The sequence below is a fragment of the Scylla paramamosain genome, chromosome 39 (assembly GCF_035594125.1).
Source record: "Scylla paramamosain isolate STU-SP2022 chromosome 39, ASM3559412v1, whole genome shotgun sequence".
NCBI classification, from domain to species: Eukaryota; Metazoa; Arthropoda; class Malacostraca; order Decapoda; family Portunidae; genus Scylla; species Scylla paramamosain.
Genome location: NC_087189.1, coordinates 14,407,382 through 14,429,590, shown reverse-complemented (window position 1 = coordinate 14,429,590; position 22,209 = coordinate 14,407,382). Strand labels below are relative to the sequence as shown.

At 42.3% G+C, this 22,209-nt stretch overlaps 2 protein-coding genes across 5 annotated transcripts in view; both read left to right on the top strand.

Annotated features, from left to right (window-relative positions):
• The first annotated feature begins 3,152 nt into the window (after positions 1-3,152).
• Positions 3,153-13,772, top strand: LOC135092271 (small ribosomal subunit protein uS5m-like). The gene is made up of 9 exons (XM_063990707.1): positions 3,153-3,301; positions 3,725-3,853; positions 4,899-5,024; positions 5,499-5,726; positions 6,152-6,382; positions 7,625-7,824; positions 8,312-8,467; positions 9,458-9,574; positions 10,453-13,772. Exons 1-9 carry the CDS (start codon positions 3,232-3,234, stop codon positions 10,576-10,578), a joined length of 1,383 nt encoding a protein of 460 aa, XP_063846777.1. The 5' UTR covers positions 3,153-3,231; the 3' UTR covers positions 10,579-13,772.
• A 108-nt stretch (positions 13,773-13,880) lies between these two features.
• The window catches only part of LOC135092270 (uncharacterized), a 29,319-nt gene continuing 20,990 nt past the window's right edge, over positions 13,881-22,209 (top strand). Inside the window, exon 1 of one of the 4 annotated variants that reach the window (XM_063990704.1) lies at positions 13,881-13,972. The gene's annotated coding sequence lies outside the window, so the exon portion shown is untranslated. Of the gene's footprint in view, positions 13,973-14,647; positions 14,774-16,753; positions 16,952-18,639; positions 19,065-22,209 lie in introns of those variants that run through there. The other 3 variants (XM_063990705.1, XM_063990703.1, XM_063990706.1) reach the window with 3 other exon arrangements.

The following is a 22,209-nucleotide window of genomic DNA, read 5'->3' as shown; positions in this document are numbered from 1 at the left end:
CGCCAAAAGTTCAGACGCAATCAGCTCAAACCAATTTTGACACCTGGACGCTTTCAGGCAAGCGGAACACATTTGTGAAGTCATCTTTCAGTACAAACTATAGATGCCTAATTGTTAAGGGTTCCCACGCCCCAAAATGAAATGCTGCTTTCTGCTGGAACGCGCCCCTTTTAAAGTCTTTAGATTTATATAATACTCAGAATATGGATGAAGCTCATTTTGAAAAATAGTATTTTTATCTTTTTTTATTTTATTCCGTTGTTCACATATATTGTACATCCCACATATCAACATCCACATGAATTCATAACAGAATGAACTGTTCAAGAGTTAAAAAAAAAAAAATGGTTACATTCAGGGAACTATTCAACTGTTCTCTTCATTTTGTACAGACGGCTGCAGTAAACATGTACGAGTATATATCACTCCTGCTCCATGTATTACGTGGCGACGTGCATCACTCACCTACTTAATAAAGGATACTGTTCTCCTGTGATTGGTTAAACCCCTCAAGACTCAGCCTTGAGCTTCCACCCACGTGACCTCCACCCACGTGACCTGCCTGGTTCACCCCTCGCCCATCACCATGATCATTGCGTCTCCCTCATCCCCATCACCACCACCACCACCACCACCAGCCCCTCCCTTCCTCCTCCACCTCTTCATTCCCATCCGTCCTCCACGCCACCACCATTACCACGACCGCCTCCTCCTCCTCCTCCTCCTCCTCCTCCTCCTTTTCCTTCTCCACCTTCATTCACTATCCATTCACCTATCCACTTATCTGTGTGTGTGTGTGTGTGTGTGTGTGTGTTGTCATACACTTTGAGTTAATGACCATCCTATAGTGCGTTGCTTCTCAAGTTAACAGTGCTTTAGACCTCACTGGGAGTAATTTATATAAACAACACATTTATATAAACAACACATAATATCATTTAGTCTAGTTGCATCTTAGGGTTGTTTTTATGCATCTTTCCCTTTGTGAGCCTGTGTGAAAGGAAAGTAGATGTATGTAAATCCATGTACTCGGAAAACAGTCCTTTTTTATGCAATGATGTTTTCTTAGGAATCGCAGTCCATGCCTTTCAATGGACTCTTTCAGCTCTGTCTGTCAACATCTACCTTTCCTTCTTGCTGGAAGTTTGCCTACATTCAACCTGTTCCTAAAAAGGGTGACCGTTCTAATCCCTCAAACTACCGTCCTATTGCTTTAATTTCCTGCCTATCTAAAGTTTTTTAATCTATCCTCAACAGGAAGATTCTTAAACATCTATCACTTCACAACCTTCTATCTGATCGCCAGTATGGGTTCCGTCAAGGCCGTTCTACTGGTGATCTGGCTTTCCTTACTGAGTCTTGGTCATCTCTTTTAGAGATTTTGGTGAAACTTTTGCTGTTGCCTTGAACATATCAAAAGCTTTTGATAGAGTCTGGCACAAAGCTTTGATTTCCAAACTATCCTCCTACGGTTTCTATCCTTCTCTCTGTAACTTCATCTCAAGTTTCCTTTCTGACCGTTCTATTGCTGCTGTGGTAGACGGTCACTGTTCTTCTCCTAAATCTATTAACAGTGGTGTTCCTCAGGGTTCTGTCCTGTCACCCACTCCCTTCTTATTATTCATTAATGATCTTCTAAACCAAACTTCTTGTCCTATCCACTCCTACGCTGATGATACCACCCTGCACTTTTCCACGCCTCTTCATAGACGTCCAACCCTTCAGGATGTAAACATATCACGCAGGGAAGCCACAGAACGCTTGACTTCTGATCTTTCTAAAATTTCTGATTGGGGCAGAGCAAACTTGGTATTGTTCAATGCCTCAAAAACTCAATTCCTCCATCTATCAACTCGACACAACCTTCCAGACAACTATCCCCTCTTCTTCAATGACACTCAACTGTCCCCCTCTTCTACACTGAACATCCTCGGTCTGTCCTTTACTTATAATCTGAACTGGAAACTTCACATCTCATCTCTAGCTAAAACAGCTTCTATGAAGTTAGGTGTTCTGAGACGTCTCCGCCAGTTTTCCTCACACCCCCCCCCCCAGCTGCTAACTCTGTACAAGGGCCTTATCCGTCCATGTATGGAGTATGCTTCACATGTCTGGGAGGGTTCCACTCATACTGCTCTTCTAGACAGGGTGGAGTCAAAAGCTTTTCGTCTCATCAACTCTTCTCCTCTAACTGACTGTCTTCAGCCTCTTTCTCACCGCCGCAATGTTGCATATCTAGCTGCCTTCTACCGCTATTTTCATGTTAACTGCTCTTCTGATCTTGCTAACTGCATGCCTCCCCTCCTTCCGCGGCTTCGCTGCACAAGACTTTCTTCTTTCTCTCACCCCTATTCTGTCCACCTCTCTAACGGAAGAGTTAACCAGTATTATCAATCATTCATCCCTTTCTCTGGTAAACTCTGGAACTCCCCGCCTGCTTCTGTATTTCCACCTTCCTATGACTTGAATTCCTTCAAGAGGGAGGTTTCAAGACACTTATTCATCAATTTTTGACCACTGCTTTGACCCTTTTTATGGGACTTGCATTTCAGTGGGCATTTTTTTTTTTATTAGATTTTTGTTTCCCTTGGCCAGTGTCCTTCCTACATAAAAAAAAAAAAAATAATAATAATAATAATAAAAATAAATGTGTTCAAGGTAGAGGGAGATGTGTAATAAGCAGAATGTTAATATTTATTTGCCGAAGTGCCGTGTCAAATGACCTGTGAGGGTAGACATGTTCCTCCACCTTCGCTTTTGAGTCATGTGGATGAGGGCTGTTGCTCTCTATGATCTGTCTATTACCTTATATCTTTGTCTTCCTCTCTTCCCCTCTATCTTTCATGTGGTGCTTGGCAGTTCGATTTTCTGCATTCTAGCTGTGTATCCCATAGATATATATATATTTTTCTTTTTAAATATTTTTCTATTTGTGTTGGTTCGCCATACGTACTACCAGTTTATGTGACATTGATCACACGAAACTTTCAGGTAGGAGATTAGGGGGCAGTTCTACAGTCACTTTTATTTATTTACTTATTTTTATTTATTTATTTATTTGTTTGTTTATATATTTTTTAGCTAATCAACAAAGCCTTTTCAGCAGTAATAAGGTTTGACAGTCACCTTTGGCCGATGCTTTTCTTTTAGACACATGCCAAAACATCGGAACTTTGAGCTCCGGTAAGAACAAGACCAACAGCAACAACCATCATCAGCATCAGCATAAACATGGCAGCGCCGGTGAGGCTGGTCTGTTTGTCTCTCCCTGCCAGGCAACTGTGCTTCCATCCCACAGCTGGTGAGTCCGGGAAGCCTGGAGGAGTGATGACACATGCGCCACACCAGGGAGGTCATGTGGCGCCCGTAGGGTAGAGGTCACCATTCCATTTATCAACTCTGTATTTGGGCTCCGTAATCACGGAGCGTATTCAGAAATGCTTTGCTCTCAATAGTCGTGGTGAAGTGACACGGGTTTTTAAGGGTGTTTTTTTTTTATATGGTTCTACTGACAGGTTAACAACATATTTACATTATTAATAGGAGGAACACGCTCGAGAAACGGGTTAATCATCTCTGGCCTTGGTGAGAGCAAAGCGTTTCTGAATACGCGCCCATGTTAGTGCTCAATCATTCGGGAACATTAAAAGATTAGACGTATTTATGGAAGGGGATAATAGATGAAAATAGATAGACATGCATTAATAACAGTATGGATCAACAGGGCTAAGAGGCTTGGCGGTGGCGGCCGTGAGTGTTCGCAAGCCGAGCGATGGACAACAGCACCCGGCCCTGTGTGGCGCCTCCTCCCCGCTGGTCCAGGCCATCAGGCACACCAGCTTCTTCAACAGATGTGAGGCTCCTACACTGAATATTGCCTAACTCAATATCAACTCTGACTGCCACTTGTTACACCTTTCCCTAATTACCAAACACTGAGACATCTTTACTTGTTCTACAGCCACATCCCGTCTTTGAACTGGGAAGAAATTGCAAAAATGTATTCTTTTTTATTGCTAATTTTCTTGTAGACACTTATAAAGACTTCACATTGCTTCTGGTACTGCAAACTGTTTTGTATTACAGTGAAAAGGTTAATGGAGAGTGTAAGGTTGTGCAATAGTTTAATTTGTTCGTGGGGAAATTTGTTGGTCAGTTACCTGTTTTTTATTCCTTATAGTTAGCAGTACAGTTTTCCAAGGCATATTCTCAAATAAAGTAATAATTGTTAAAAGAAGTGAGTGTATCTTAATGGAGGGAATAAGGTTGTGTGTTGCCTCCACTGGTTTATAAGGAAATTCGTTTGTCAGTTGCCTGATTTTGTAACTTACATTGAACACTACTTTCACAGGAATATTCTCAAAAAAAGTAATAATTGTTAAACAAGAACTTTTCATCAGACCTTCATTACTTGTTGACGTGTATATCAAACACTACCATTTTCTTTATGAATCTCAAATGTTCTTTTGATGACTGATAAAAAAATGCTAATCTAACCACCTCATGAATAGCATGTAAAGAAGACACTGAGATTTAGTGTACTATGCATGTGTACTTACAACAAATGTGTCAGATATAATTTACCTCTATGTTTAGTGCCTACAATAATATTATAATCCAATGCACCAAGACAACAAAATCTTCCCACTAAGGTCTCTCTCATAACTTCGGAGATCAAAGCACTAACTTAACTTCAACACTCTCCATTTTAGTAATAATGTACATTTAATCTTATGTGGCATTAGAACCCAACATTCACTCTTATGTGGTACTAGAACATCTTATGATATTTGCTCTCACTCCTTCATCCTATAACACCCATTCAAGTAATGAAATACCTCTCATAGGACATCTTTCTCTCTCATTCTCTTTGACTCATCCTTTCGTCTCCCTCACAGTGACGGCTGAGCAGCTGTGGAAGGGTGTGACCAGTGTGAGCAATGCAGGCAAGAAGCAGGGCCGAGGGAAGGGAGTGGGCAAGAAGATAGCCAAGGATCTAAACCGTGGCCAAGTCATCGGCATTGGTAAGGACGAGTGGGTGTGGTGGTTATTGGGTGCATTGGTGTATTTACCTACCTATATGTATTTTCACAGGATTGAATCAAGTCTCTTTTATTTCATTCATAAGTGTTTGATATGATGTGTGCCTGAGTTTGTGTGCAGGAGGAAGAGGAGGTGTGTCATTAGCTGCTCTTCTGATCTTGCTAACTTCATGCCTCCCATCCTCCTGCAAAAAGTTAATCATTCCTCCCTTTTTCTTGTAAACTAATGAACTCCATACCTGCTTCTGTATTTCCTCCTTCCTTTGAATTGAGGTCTTTCAAAAGGGAGATTTCAAGACACGTAGCCTTCACCTTTGGATGACCTTTTTGATATTTCTTTTGCAGCTGGCACCTCAGCGAGCCTTTCTTCACTCATATTGTTGCCTTTAACCAGTGCCCTCTTACATAAAAGACGTACCTTTCTACTGTGACCAACCTGAGATATCTGACCTAAAGGGAGGGAGAACATGGTGTGGCCCGGCCTGAATGCACCCATCCTGCGAGGCCGAGAGTTGATCCAACAGCATCAACTTCCGAAGGATGAGGAGAGGGAGGCTAAGTTGATCAAGATTCGAGACTCTCAGGGGAAGTTTCGTATGCTCAAGCTTGACCCGCTGGAGAGAGGCTGGAGTGGTACCAAGATGCCAGGACGGAGCATTGGAGCACCGAACGCTATTGGTGAAGGTGAGGGGGTGGGTTGTGGAGTGTACTAGTGATTTATTTTATTTATTTTATTCATTTATTCTATTTTTTACTATTTCTGATCTTCCATTCATCTCTCTCTCTCTCTCTCTCTCTCTCTCTCTCTCTCTCTCTCTCTCTCTCTCTCTCTCTCTCTCTCTCTCTCTCTCTCTCTCTCTCTCTCTCTCTCTCTCTCTCTCTCTCTCTCTCTCTCTCTCTCTCTCTCTCTCTCTCTCTCTCTCATTCATATCCCTGTTGGTGAAGGTGATGGGTGGAATGTTAAATGTTCTGGTGATCTTGTTAATTTATATTACTGTTTTTTTATCATTTATCTTTCCCTCACTTTATTGTACACACCAAAAAAAACATCAGTAATGCTCACTTCACGACCACCACTACCTAACCCTCCACCACCACCACCATTACAGACAGCTTTGAGGGTTTCGACACCAAGGTGCTGGAGCTCAAGGTGGTGACATGCATGACTGCGGTGTTTGGCAGGAAGAGGCGCATGAGCATCTTCGCAGTCACCGGTAATGGCAACGGGCTGGCGGGGTTTGCACTGAGCAAGGCAACCACAGTGCAGGATGCCATTCGAAAAGTGAAGAACAGGGCAGGACAGAAGCTTCTTCATATACAGCGCTACAATGACCACACTGGTGAGTCAATGCAAGCAGAGAGGGAGCTACGGGGGTCTGGAAAATTGTGTAGGTTACTATTTTCAAGGCAACCACAGCATAGGATTCCATACAAAAAATGAAGAACAGGGCAGGACAGAAGCTTCTCCATGTACAACATTACAATGACCACACTGGTTAGTCAATACAAGGAGAGAGGGAGCTGGGAGGGGCTGGAAAATTGTGTTAAGTTACTGTTTTCAAGGCAACCACAGTGCAGGATCCCATACAAAACAGTGAAGAACAGGACAGGACAGAAGCTTCATATACAGCGCTACAATGACCACACTGGTTAGTCAGTGCAAGGAGAGAGGCAGGTGCAAAATTGTATATAGGTAGTTACTATTGACAAGGTGACCACATTGCAGGATGCCATACAAAAAATGAAGAATTATATACACTGGTGAATCAACACATGCAGAGAGAGGAAGAACTGCAAGGTATGAAAAAAAGAGATTAGATTCTAAGGATATTTCAAACAGACACAGACATCTAGGTTCTTGCAAGGCTGATTGACTTCACTACACTACACAGCACTATAAAAACAGAGCAGGAAGTTGTAAATACATTGTTAAGAAGGTGTAATCTATCATTGTGTGGTCTGAGGGTGTGCAGGAAAGAGTAAAATGGTGCAAGGAAAGCAGGAGAGAAATGTTGTGTCAGGGAAAGGTTCAGAACAGGAATATAAAGGATTGGATGAATGTATGAAGCAAGAAATGTGTGTACAGAGAAAGGGTAAGATATAGGCGCCTTTTTTTTTTTTTTTTTTTTTTTTTTTTTTTGCCTATCACAAACCTTATATACTTTTTTTATGTAAGAGATACAAGGAAAAAAAAGGCTTACTAAGATAATTAAAAACACCATTCATCCATTCACCCATTTGTTTATGTTGTAGTTCTTCCATCACTCGTTCCTTCATGTTGCAGCTCTTCATTCACCCATTTCTTCATGTTACAGTCCTCTCACCCATTCCTTTACTTTGCAGTTTCTCATTCACCCATTCCTTCACATTGCTGTTCCTCACCCGTTCCTTCATTTTGTTGTTCTCTTACCATTCCTGTACAGTGAAATTCTCTCACCATTCCTTTAAATTGCAGTTCTCTCACCCATTCCTTCATGTTTTATTTCTTCATTCACCCTTTGCATTTCCTCACCATTCCTTCACATTGCAGTTCTCACCATCCCTTCACATTGCAGTTCTCTCACCATTCCTTCACCTTGCAGTTCTTCACGACTTCTTTACTCAGTACGGTGCCACCAAGATCTACGTGAAGAAGATGCCAGAGGGGTATGGGCTGGTGTGCCACAGGGCCATCCGCACCATCTGTGAAGTGGTGGGCATCAAGGACCTGCACGCCAAGGTGGAGGGGATATGCAATGTGCAGAACATGACCAAGGCCTTCTTCCTGGGCCTCATTAATCAGGTGTGTGGGTGTGAGAGGGGCACTGCTCTGGGGTTACAAAAAGATATATTATGGATGAATAGATATAGGTTGATAGATTTTTAGACTATAACAACAACATACACTACTTTTTTCTTTCTCTCATCTCCATTCTGCCCACCTTTCAAATGCAAGAGTTAACCAGTAGTCTCGATCATTCATCCCTTTCTCTGGTAAGTGCTAGAATTCCCTGCCTGCTTCTGTATTTCCTCCTTCCTTTGACTTGAACTCTTTCAAGAGGGAGGTTTCAAGACACTTACCCTTCAATTTTTGATGATCACTTTTGACTGTTTGGGGATTGGCACAAGACAAATCATCAGTGTTTACTTCCCCCTTTACCTCACATGCAGAAGACACACCAAACCCTGGCTAATGAGAAGATAATAGATAGATAGATAGCAACAACAACCTATATCATCATTAACAAAGCAGATCACCACTGTTTACTCCCTCTACTTCTCACTGACAGAAGACACACCAGCAGCTGGCTAATGAGAAGAAGCTACATTTGGTGGAGTTCCGAAAGGAGCAGCTGAATTTCCCAAAAGTGGTGGCATCCCCTGAAGACAGTGTAGTGCGGACCAGGGCAGAAATACCACAGGAGGAGGAGTTGGACCTTACCAGGGTGAGGAGTGGAGAGGGGGAAGGAAGGGTGAATGTTGAGTTATAAGGGAAGCAAGGAACCAAGTGTGAGGTGGACTTTGAAAGGAAATCATAGTTAAAAAGTGGTATAGAAAGAAAGAATAAACTTGTAGATTTGTTGTTCCTTATAAGTCTATTTACTATAAGCCACACTATCTAAAGGGGAACGAAGGGAGGAAGTTAAGTTACAAGGTTATGAAAGGAAGCAATCGTGAGGTGGATTTTGAGAGGAAATCATAGTTAAAAAGTGGTGCAGAAAGGAAGAACAAACAGCAGTAGAGGAGGAGATGGAGCTTAAAATTAGCAGGAGCAGCTCTTCCTCTCCTCTGTCTTCCTGCTGCTGTGTTGCTGTGTACATACAAACATTCAAACTCTTCAAGCTTGAAAAATTTAGGTTTAAAAAGAGATAAGAAGGAATTGGTTCTCAAAAAAAGGGCGGCAGGTGAATGGAATGGACTCAGTAGTCAAGCTGTTAGTGCTGAGTGATTAGGGAGCTTTAAGAGAACATTAGACAGAGTTATGGATGGGGATGATAGGTGGAAATGTGTAGATATATTTTATACAGGGATTGCCACTTGTAGGCCTGATGGTTTCTTGCAGCTTCCTTTATTTCTTAAGTTCTTGAGTTCCTGGCATAAAATTAATATTACATCCTCTCCTTTCTATAGAGTAACCAATGCTGTGATGCTGTAAAATGTATTCAATCATTCAGACCCTGCCACAAAATTTACAGGAGTATACTTTCCTTTGTACAGAATGACCAATGCTGTGTTGCTGTGAATACCTAATCAGTTCTATAGAGTGACTGATGCTGTGTTGCCATAAATATTTAATCAGTCACCTTAAAATTAACAGTGGCGTACTTTTCTTTCTATAGAGTAACCAATGCTGTGTTGCCGTCTATATATAACCAATCATACCATTCCACAAGATTAAAAGTAGCACCACTTCCTTTCCTCCATTCCCACTGCAGTACCTGATGGGGGGCCGTGTACAGCTACAACGCAAGAAGTACCCTCCACCTTACACTAAGTTGTACAGCTATGAACTGTACCTCAAGAGCCTTGCCGTGCGACGCAATAAGGAGAAGGTACTGCTCCTGCTACTCAACTTTGTGTCTATTCCACTATTTCACCAGGAGAGGCTGAGGGATGAGTGGAGTGCCATGATTATGTAACTGGGTATATGGTTGCTGTTTCGAAGTGCTGTAGTGGTTATATAGTGTGCTGAAGAAGTTTGTGGTGTGAGGAGAGTTGGTGGGAGGGTGAGGAAGGGAAGGGAATGGTGAAGTGAAGTGAGTGAAGGTAGCATGGTTGCAGTTGAAAAGAGAGAGCATTGTATCCTCTTTGTAAGTTGTTTCAGTAGTTATTTGTTATTTTATTTGTTATTTATTTATTTATTTATTTATTTGTTTATTTATTTATTTTATTTTTATTTTATTTATTTATTTATTTTTATTTTATTTTATTTTTCCTTTGAAGTTATTGTTTTAGCTCAGCCCTCTTATGGGAGACACTATCTATAGTTTTGAGGGTCTTACTGGCAAGACTACACCTAGAAACACTGAGATATTAATTTGAACTTAATGATTTGATGAGGAAGAAAGAAAAATCACATCAGATACCTGGCAGATAAAATGAGTAAGAAGAAAAAAAATCTTATCAGAAAAAAGACATGACAGAGACAGTTTTCATTTAGATAGTCTTCAGTTTTGTCTTTTATCATATCGACTTTCCCTTATAAAATTAAGTTATCAAAAAAAAGACAAGACAGGAGCAGTTTTCATTTAGACAATCCTTCAGTTATCCCTCTATCACATCTCTCTCCATGATCTATACCAAACACCACAATCCCAACCACTCACTACAAACAACCCATGACCTACCACCTCTCACTACCAGCTCGTTCACTATATAGCCACACTCTGCCTGCCACTGATAACTCCTCTATCCCTTACTCCCTCTACAGGTGAAGCTTGATATGTTGGTACATGAAGGGGAGGTGAAGAGTTTCTACACTGACAAGTACCCAGAATGTCGACCAATGCAACCTAAAAGTCTGCGGCAAGAACAGCATCAGGAGGTGGATGCATAGATGAGGAGGAACCAGGAAGAGCTTGGTTAGAAGAGGCAGGGGTTTGGATGGGGTGAAAAAGAGGGAAGAAAGAAAAGAGATGTGAAGGTTAGAAGAGGTGTAGTTTGGGTGGGTTGAGGAGGGAAGCAAGGACGAAGAGGGTAAAGGAAAAGAAAGATGTGAAGGTAGTGGTGAATATGAGAGAGAGAGAGTAAGAGATTAGAAAAATGTCAAGTCATGAAGAATATTTCAGGATAGATTACTAATGATTCTCTCTCTCTCTCTCTCTCTCTCTCTCTCTCTCTCTCTCTCTCTCTCTCTCTCTCTCTCTCTCTCTCTCTCTCTCTCTCTCTCTCTCTCTCTCTCTCTCTCTCTCTCTCTCTCTCTCTCTCTCTCTCTCAGCAAGGATTAAATATGTATCTTATCATTGGCTGGCTGCTTGTCACTATCAGCGCCACTTATGAATCATGGCACTTATCCGGGACGCAGCGATGGCATTCACGGCACATGGGGGGGATGGGGGGGGGTGAGGCAGGCTTGTGAACTGAGTAGGAATGTGATGGAAAGATGGGTAAAAAAAAAATAATAATAATCCTGCTTGTGTATTGAGATTGTTTGTGGTACAGTTTGTTAATAATTGTATAGTTTATGATAAGATTGTATAGTTGGTAATAAAGTGCCGGATATGTAGGTATGGATGACGAATTTTTTTTTTTTATCTTTATTTTATTTATTTATTTTTATTTATTTTTTTTTTATGAAGAATATATAGGGATACTACATATAAACACGTCTATAACACTGTCGCTATAGTTAGTATAATACTGGCAATCAGCTTTGGCTTTCCTCTCCCTTCACTGACCATCCTGGTGAACTAGCCTACAACTTTGCTATCCTCCATGACCTAGAGCAATTGGTGCAACACCCTACTCGTATTCCTGACCGTCTTGGAGATACGCCCAACATTCTTGACCTTTTCCTGACCTCTAATCCTTCTGCTTATACTGTCACACTTTCTTCTCCGTTGGGCTCCTCCGATCACAATCTCATATCTTTATCTTGTCCTATCGCTCCAATCCCTCCTCAGGATCCCCCTAAGCGAAGGTGCCTCTGGCGTTTTGCCTCTGCTAGTTGGGGGGGACCTGAGGAGGTATTTTGCTGATTTTCCTTGGAATGACTACTGCTTCCGTGTCAGAGACCCGTCTTTGTGTGCTGAGCGCATAACAGAGGTGATAGTGTCTGGCATGGAGACGTACATTCCTCACTCTTTTTCTCGTCCTAAACCTTCTAAACCTTGGTTTAACACAGCTTGTTCTCGTGCTATACATGATAGAGAGGTGGCCCACAAAAGGTACTTAAGCCTTCCATCACCAGAATTTCATGCACTTTATATTTCTGCCTGGAACCATGCCAAGTCTGTTCTCCAACTAGCCAAAAACTCCTTCATTAACAGAAAATGTCAAAACCTTTCAAGATCTAACTCCCCTCGTGATTTCTGGCATCTAGCCAAAAATATCTCCAATAACTTTGCTTCTTCTTTCCCTTCTCTATTTCAGCCAGATGGCACCACTGCTATCACATCTATTTCCAAAGCTGAACTCTTCGCTCAAACCCTTGCTAAAAACTCTACCTTGGACGATTATGGGCTTGTTCCTCCCTCTCCTCCACCCTCTGACTACTTCATGCCACGTATTAAAATTCTTCGCAATGATGTTTTCCATGCCTTCGCTGGCCTAAACCCTCGGAAGGCTTATGGTCCTGATGGGATCCCTCCTATTGTTCTCCGAAACTGTGCCTCCGTGCTTGCACCTTGCCTAGTCAAACTCTTTCCGCTCTGTCTGTCAACATCTACCTTTCCTTCTTGCTGGAAGTTTGCCTACATTCAACCTGTTCCTAAAAAGGGTGACCGTTCTAATCCCTCAAACTACCGTCCTACTGCTTCAATTTCCTGCTTATCTAAAGTTTTTGAATCTATCCTCAACAGGAAGATTCTTAAACATTATCACTTCACAACCTTCTATTAAATTTTGATCGCCAGTATGGGTTCCGTCAAGGCCGCTCTACTGGTGATCTTCTGGCTTTCCTTATTGAGTCTTGGTCATCCTCTTTTAGAGATTTTGGTGAAACTTTTGCTGTTGCCTTGGACATATCAAAAGCTGGCACAAAGCTTTGATTTCCAAACTACCCTCCTACGGTTTCTATCCTTCTCTCTGTAACTTCATCTCAAGTTTCCTTTCTGACCGTTCTATTGCTGCTGTGGTAGACGGTCACTGTTCTTCTAAATCTATTAACAGTGGTGTTCCTCAGGGTTCTGTCCTGTTACCCACTATCTTCTTATTATTCATTAATGATCTTCTAAACCAAACTTCTTGTCCTATCCACTCCTACGCTGATGATACCACCCTGCACTTTTCCACGTCTTTTCATAGACATCCAACTGACTGTCTTCAGCCTCTCTCTCACCGCCGCAATGTTGCATATCTAGCTGTCTTCTACCGCTATTTTCATGCTAATTGCTCTTCTGATCTTGATAACTGCATGCCTCCCCTCCTTCCGCGGCCTCGCTGCACAAGACTTCCTTCTTTCTCTCACCCTTATTCTGTCCACTTCTCTAACGCAAGAGTTAACCAGTATTCTCAATCATTCATCCCTTTCTCTGGTAAACTCTTGAACTCCCTGCCTGCTTCTGTATTTCCACCTTCCTATGACTTGAATTCCCTCAAGAGGGAGGTTTCAAGACAGTTATTCATCAATTTTTGACCACTGCTTTGACCCTTTTATGGGACTGGCATTTCAGTAGGCATATTTTTTTTATTGGATTTTTGTTTCCCTTGGCCAGTGTCCTTCCTACATAAAAAAAAAAAAAAAAATCATTGAATGTTATATGAAATCTACACGAGATTGGAAGTTGCAATCTCTTTATCAGTTTTTTTTTTCGAAGTATTGGTTTAAAGATAGCCAAGTTCAAATGGTATAGATAGATTACTAGGTGGACATGTAGTAATGTTATATTGATCAACCTATATAGCTAATATGTCTGCTACCAAGATTTAACACTACATGATGTCATTATTATCTCTATCAGTGCATTTATCATTGCAGTAAACAGCACAAAAGCCCAACAGATATAAGCTTGTCAACATGAGCTAATTTATTGATTAAATTGCATATACTGGAATCGCTAATAGCAACAGAACAATAAAAAAAAAAAATAATAATAATCGTATTTTGCGTGGGATGAGCAGTAATCGCAACAAGGAGCAGGAAAAGAAAAGAAAAACGATTTGTTGTACTACCTTCGTTTACTTGCGTTTGACGAGACTGCATGCCCTGGAATCAGTAACGACAAGGAACGGGTGAGCCACATGGCGCCAGTGCGGAGAGGGACAGGGATGGCCTCGGTAAGCTGGGGAAGGTAAGACCGGCTGCTGCTCTGGTAAGCTTTGTGCGTTCTCTGCATCACACGCTGACTGTCCGTGTATGCTGACTTATCTGGCTTGAGTACAGGGGCTCGGGGGATCAAATATGAGGTGATATGGTGACCAATTTGCACCTAAAACTGGTAAATCTTCAAAGTTCGTCCTGAGAAGTTTTCCCGCGCGAACGTAACACCCTCTAATGTAGATGTGATCATGTCTCATTGGGAATTAGCTTAGTGTGGGGACTGGCTGGTTTTAATAGAGGAATCTTAATGGAATGGGTGGAATCTACATGAAAACCTTGAAACCTGGTCTAGAGGTGGTAGCTAAGACGTGCAGTGTTTCAGGGTAAGCTTGTAGGAGTGTGGGAAGGATATGCGTGGCTGGAGCAGAGGTAAGTTGTTTGGTAAAGGACTTGTATTTCCACTCCACCCACTACAGTATAGCTAAGGTGAGCTTTAATAGTATCAGTGAATATGTATGGATAAGTATTTATTTATTTTTTTATTTATCTATTATTTTTTTTTAGGGCGTATTGCCAAGTATTTAAAAACTGGTCATTTCATTGGATTGGGTTTTCATGGGTGCTTCTCCTATTGAAGGTACAGAAGCAACGTTAAACTATCGCTGGAATCATTAAAACACATTTGAACCTTCCTATAATAACCACTATTATGTTGAAGGTGTAGTGGAGATAAGACGTAGACAGGTTGAGAAAGCAGTCCCTTGTCTTAGCTACCGAGGACCTTGGAAATATGGTTAACAGTGAGCTAAATTCTTCACCCGCGCCAAAAACAGTGAGTCTATTTTCCTTGGTGTACCCTGGGGCGGGAAGAGAAGTCAGTGGGTACAGTCCTTGGGTACTACAGTGAGGCCTTGGCGAGGAGATAGGGTGAGAAGGGCGTCAACTTCAGGGCACGCTACACGATCCTTGTATTGTATTGTGTCTGCTGGGACGTGCAAGGCCTCTCCACTTCATGTTGTTGCTGTTGTTGTTGTAAGGAATCATAAACGTGTATAGTATGGTAGTGATGTTGGTTATGATGGTACAAAAGGCTCCGTGGATGGTCACTGTTCGGTTTTCATGTTATATTGTCTTGCATATGCTCTCTCTCTCTCTCTCTCTCTCTCTCTCTCTCTCTCTCTCTCTCTCTCTCTCTCTCTCTCTCTCTCTCTCTCTCTCTCTCTCTCAGTATTATAAGGACCAAGGAACGTATACGCTGCAGAGAGAGAGAGAGAGAGAGAGAGAGAGAGAGAGAGAGAGAGAGAGAGAGAGAGAGAGAGAAAGCCTACATACACAGCTCACTATAATGCTACGCGCAAATAATCATCCACGGCAACACACACACACACACACACACACACACACACACACACACACATGGCAAGCCTACTAAGCCAGCACCAATACGTGGATGTATAAACACACATACGTAAACTACAGTACGGAATATAGAAATCTTGAAGCAGTGTCAGACCCACACGACTATCAGACGTGAATGGTTTTGAATTGCAATATTCAAGGCATCACATAAAGAAAGTGACCTTGTTTTGCACGTAAAAAACATTTGTATGTATTCACCCCGGGGTATTAAATTTAAGTGCATGTTAGTGTTTTTATGGATGTAGGTATTAAGATGCACTAAACTGATTAGGAAAGCAAATTCAGCATACGTGTAAGTAAATATACCTGATAAACACATGAAAAGTAAGTTAACATTCAGTGGATTAGAATTTCTTGGTCATTCACCCTTGACTTCTAAATGGCGTTCTTTCTCTTCCCCCCTTCTTTCTATCCCCCCTCCCCCCTCATTCCCCAGACCCACGCTTCCCCAACCATGACCTGACCACCTCCACCTCATTTCTTTGTCACGTTTGGAAGTCCCTCGCTTCTCGAGTTACAAAGAAAACACGTTTGCCTGTTTTCAGTATGCACCCCTTGAATCTTCCCCGTGCATGAGGGGAGAGGAGTTTATTATTTGTATTACGCAAGGAGTCAGTGCTCTAGAGATGGAAAGTGGTTATTTCAATTCTCTTTCTGTATTTGTAGGAAATTATCGTACATCTCGCCAAATATGTCTTTGTAGGGGTTGGGCGTTATTATAATGAGAGAAAGCTTGTCCCGTGATGTTCTGTGGCGGCCGCTGACTTCAGAAACCCAGGGGAATATCAGTGAAGGAATAAATGATGTTAGTGCAGAGAAATTGAGGCCACAAAGACAAGTTGACGCTTCTTTCAAATTCATCTTTGTTGCTTTCACGTGCACGATGTGAGTGACGCTTCCTGCTTTTGTCTCCCCCTTTTGTCATGCGGCCAGTGCTTGTTCATCGTCCTTGTTGATAGGGTGTGTTCAAAGAGGACATTATGAGTTACTTTACGGTATTAGAAAGCAATATAATAGTTGTATAAGTAATGTTAAGATTCTTGCAGTGTTTAGCATCTTTAGGAAGAGAATGGCCTAGCCTCAACGCAAGCCACCCATTTCTATAATTATATATTTTATTTATTTTATTTCAGCCAGATAATAGTACTTAGTTAAGGCGAGTTGAACGATAGTAACATACAGTGAACGAAACGCTGGAACACTGGAGACTCCCGCGTGACGTCATAGGTATAGTCCCATGATGCCTGCGCGGCCCTATTTGAAAAAAGTTGTACTCTTTTTAAAATCATCGTCCCATGTTTAAGGGTGGAATCTTAGCTTTTGAGCGATAGAAAGTGGAAGTGAGTGAAATGGTTGGCGCCGCGTGATGACGTCATGGCGGTAGAGCGGCGTTGCCTGCGCTCTATCATTCGCCCGCCAGCAAGAGCGGGAGTAGGACGTGCGGGGAGGGAGAGACGCTCAAGATCTTTCCGTCCCGTTTACCTCCTCCGCTTAGAGTTGATATTCCTATTTCATACATTGACATAGGCTAGTCAACTCATACTATTTTCCATTTACCCCCAGATTTGATCAAACGGCAATTGAAATTAAGGTAAAGTATTCGTCAGAGGAGCGGCAGGAAGACAAGGCTGGCTGGTCTGGTCTGGTCCCTCCCTCCACCCTAGTGATCTCGTGCTGTCCTCCTCCTCCATCTTGTTGTTCGTCCGTCTCAGGTTTGGCTCGATTAGTTAGCGCTCTTAGAGTAATTCAGTAACGTGATCATAGCGCCCAAAAAGCCGTATAATTGCAGTGAAAGCTTGAATTGTAACTGGGCCACCCCTTCTCCCCCTACCCCCACTACCCACTCATGAGCAATCGATAACTTTCTTTTATTACATTTTTAGCGCCCTTGAATCTTGCATTCCCCCACGATTAGGCCTTTAGGACTGATCACCTCCATTAACGCTAGTATTTAGGCATTTTTCTCGTTGCATTAATGGTTTTGAGTCTATTCAGGTCTTGGGCTGCGTCTTCGTGGACTGCAAGATGACTTCGCTGTTGACTTCGTACAAGGGATGAGTGGGGGCTGGGAGGGGATCTGACAACGTTTTGGGGCATGAGGGAAGAGTGAAGTGCTAAGTGTGCTTGAAACAACACAGGGGGACGGTTTCTTACCCCCATCGACTCAAGGTATTGGGTGTTAGTAACCGAGTAGCCGGCTGGCCAAGATGTCTACCGGGCGATCAGAGAAGCAGCCCTGGCATGATTCACGTTGAAGTTCTGAATTTTATTTTTATTCATTTTCTCCATTCTCCATCCACGTAAGGAGTTACTTTATTTCTCTTTTTACGCTGTTCTGTAACACTCAAAAATCCCTGACGGTGTATAGCATATGAATTTCACGCGAGTTGAAGCGAGCATACGTTTTAGTGTCTCTTGTTAAGCATATTGCGTAACCGATGGAAATAATGGTGATTAATGCCTATGTTTCTGTGCTCTTATCACCGCCTATTGCATCACGATAACATGGCGGGACAGATTATACTGGGAGTGAAAAATTGCACCCATGATTTTATACCCGCGTTCAAGTAGTCCATTCTCTCTCTCTCTCTCTCTCTCTCTCTCTCTCTCTCTCTCTCTCTCTCTCTCTCTCTCTCTCTCTCTCTCTCTCTCTCTCTCTCTCTCAGTTTGCTCTTTTTTCCCCCCTGTTCTCTCCCCATTCCACCCCTTGTCACTCTCACTCGCTCTCCTATCCTCCCCTTCCCCCCTTTACCTTGTCCCTCCCTGCCTCGCCCCGCTCCCTCGGAGGGAGGGCGGGCCGAGGGAAGGTGGGGGGACCTTCCCTCGGCCCGCTCTCCCTCCTTTATTCTCTTCTCCCCCCCACCTCTCCCCCTCCCCTTCCGGATCCGCAGCTCTCACCCCGACCACCTTGCCGCCGCTTCATCATCCTCTCCTCCTCCCCCCCCTCCTCTCACTCCTCTCTTTCTTCCCACCCCTCCTCTCCTCTCTTCTCTCCCCCAACGGTCTATTTTCTCACTGAAGCCCCACCTCTCACACTCCACAAGGGCTCTCTCTCTCTCTCTCTCTCTCTCTCTCTCTCTCTCTCTCTCTCTCTCTCTCTCTCTCTCTCTCTCTCTCTCTCTCTCTCTCTCTCTCTCTCTCTCTCTCTCTCTCTCTCTTGATGGTCAGTCTTAGGAATTTTTCTCATGCTGCACACACACTTGCAACACCAAGCACGATCACAAGTATGGCCGACTCTCTCTCTCTCTCTCTCTCTCTCTCTCTCTCTCTCTCTCTCTCTCTCTCTCTCTCTCTCTCTCTCTCTCTCTCTCTCTCTCTCTCTCTCTCTCTCTCTCTCTCTCATCCCATGCATGATATGATAATAGCACGTAAACACTTAAGAAAAGAATAACTAGCAACTCATTCGTACACTAACATTAATATAGAACTAACTAGTAAGTGTGACACACAAACACGACTGACGTAATCCACTTTTGGGAGAATTTCTGAGTAATACGGAAGTGGCTGTGAAATATTTGAGGAGCGGTGGTATATCTTATAAAGGCTTTCGTTTTGGAGCCATGCCCTTTCCTATGTTGCAATCCGTCGAATCAAACGACTGTTCATTGTATTATCAAGGGAAGCAGAGGGCGTTAGCAGACTCGACCCTCCCAGTAGGCAAGTGAAGTGTACTTTTGCACAACAGCGAAGCAAACTACATGCAGGTACCCCTTTGCAGTTTATCTCGCGTACTTGAAAGTCTTGCGTCATACGGTTGTAGTTGATGTAGAGAGGAGAGCTGCCTATTACTGTGGTTAGGCTCGTAAACTATAGATAAGGATTCTTTTTTTTTTTAATTAATCATACGTACTTGAAACAGCCTTGCGCCATATGGCTTTAGTTTATGTAGAGGAAAGCTGCCTGTTACTCAGGTTAGGCTCGCGGCTGAACGCTTGTAAGTACTATTCCAGCTCGCGGCAGTTTCGCGGTGGGAGAGGTAGTCCTGTAATTTTAGCTTGCGTCACCAGGGCTCCATGGGGCAGCGTCAGAAGTCTTCGCTCCGCCCTTGCTGACGTAATATCACTACTTGTCATGGGCTGGCCTGGGGGACCGCGTGATGCGTGGCGGTAATGCTGAAGATAAAACCATCAGTACGTGCTGTTTCTGTAACGGTCATTAATTTTCGTTTGGCGCGCGTTTTGTGCTCATGGATGTGAACCCTTCCCCCCCCCCCCCCTCTCTCTCTCTCTCTCTCTCTCTCTCTCTCTCTCTCTCTCTCTCTCTCTCTCTCTCTCTCTCTCTCTCTCGTTGTAGTGGTAATAACAACAGCTGTAAACGGGGTTCATATGAATAATTTGAAGTGAAAATATATTGATGCGCCAGAATGACCTCGAAAGAAAACGGGAAGAGAGATGTGGGAGGGCGAGACATCAGGTATTAACATCACACCTACGCTTATTTATTTAACCCACCTTCCTATCTGGTCTGTCTTTTGTAATACACTGAGAGAGGAAAGAGATTGATGGTATGGACAACTGAATAACCAACTATGAAACCTCACGAACCGCAGTAAAAGTCATGAATTTGATACCCGCAGAAAAAAAAAAAAAAAAAAAATACGTAAAAATTTATATGGTTAGTATTGTATAGAGGGGTGCAGAAAAAAATATATAGTTGGCGTTTAAGTGGAAGAGAAAACCAAGTGCGCGTTGAAAGAATTAAAGATTAACGAACTATAAAGTGAAGATTACATGTACCGTATATTTGAACCGCAATTATATATCAACGGTCAGTAATAAGACTTCGGAGAGGGAATAGCTGCAAACACGTACATTTCTGAAGTGCGTAGTTAGTTGGTGTTCTTGTAATGATAACCAAATATGGGCCACCTTGATAACTGCGTAGACAGCGCGTTATGAATCATGAAGCTACCGTTAATAAATATGTAAACTTTATGGCCACGATAAACCTAAAATATACAGTGCAGTACAGTAATAGTAGTGTGATATGACTAGATGTATCGTAGTATATACAATTAAGCTATAAAAATGTTTCATAATCCTAACTTCTTACGGTATTGCACATCAACAGGGAGGCGAGTGTACAGAGACCCTGCGCAGAGACGTTAATTCAAACAAGCAGGGGATATGACAGAGAAACATGCATAATATAAGACGGAGCATGGCCTGAAGTGTGTATGCATTGCGTTAAGTGAGAGTAGGTCCGTAACCGTCTTTACTTGAGAAAGGTTAGTACACAAACGGACAAGGAGAGGCGGGCGTGTAATGGTCTTTGTCTGGAGGTGTCGTGGGAGGAGAGGAGCGGGTGGTGGTGGTGGTGGTGGTGGTGAGTACGGTTACCAAGCACCCGTGGAAAGTATGTCTTTTTTGTATTATTATTATTATTTTTTTTTTTTTTAGCTGATAACTGAAGATAAAGTTGGAAAGATTTAATTTTCGTTAGTTTTTCTATTGAGTTATCGTCCATTATACGTTGGCTGGTGGTCCTTACATCACGAAGTAGGTGTAAATTGTGATAACACGAGACAGATAGACAGACAGACAGACAGACAGACAGACGGGGCGCTCAGATAAATGATAGCGAGTACAAAATTAGAAAACGAAGTGTAGGATTCTGTTTCCGTTGTCTGTGATTTATAAAATATTTAGAGTTTGACAAGTGAGTATTCGTATGATTAATAATAAGAGAATGAGGAGGAGGCAATTGTCGGAAGTGTTTTTGAATATATATAAAGAAAACAGAAGGATGAGAAAGTTTTGGCGGCATTAAAAAAAAAAAATAGCGAACATAGGTAAATTACAACGTGAATAATAGCCGTAGAAGAAGGAGGAGGTAGGGAATATTGTGTATAATAACAAATGACAAAGAAATGATAATTAGATAAGGAAAGCCGGTGAAAAGTGATAAAAGGAATATTAGTATTTGTAATAGGATAAATGCAAGGCGAGAAGGTGAACAGGAAGGAAGAGGAGGGAAGATGGTGAACAAGTGTGCTTAGTACTTATGGCAGAAAAAAAATAGTAGTTGTAATTGAAGATAAGTGCAGGGTACTTAAGAAGGGAAGAGGGATGGTAGTGAAAAGTGTGTTTAGTACTTAATGACAAGAAATAGGAATAATGTCACTAGTTGTAGGCTAAAAAACGGGGGTGGGAAAGAATGTAGGGGGATAGTGGCAGGGAGGAGTGATAGTGAACAGTGGAGCAACTCATAAACGTGTCCTTGGTGGAGGGATAATGATTAAGCAAGCGTTTGTCTCTAATGTATGCTTCAGACAGGTGTGCAGATGGCAGTAAAAAAAAAAAAAATGAATAAATAAATAAATAAAAGGCTATTCACCTAGAGTTAACGTTTAGAGTAATAATTTAGGTGATAGTCGTTATAAATTTCACTTGAAGGAACTGAAGTGAACAAGGAGGTTACTACATAATAAAAGATGATAATGGAAGTGTGGACAGTGAAAAAAATAGGTCGAAGATCAGGGGAAAGTCAACAGTGGAATCCTTAGCTAAGTAGGGAAGGTGAAAACTTGTAAATTACCTTTAAAGTGAATGGGGAGATTATTAAATAGACAAATGACTGATAGAAGTGTAATAAGTGAGAAGATGGGTAGGTCAGGGGACAGGGGAAAGTCATTAATGGAATCCTTAGCTAGGTAGGGAAGGAATAGAGAGTGAGGAGGGGAGGGGAGAGGAACGAAGACTTACAAATTGTGTTTACATATGTGGATGAGAGAGAGAGAGAGAGAGAGATAGGGAGTGACTGAGTGAGTTCATTTTAAGCCTCTAGGTGATATGGAAAGCGATGAAAGGATACGTGTGTTAAGTGTGCTGATAAGTGAGAGGGGTGGGG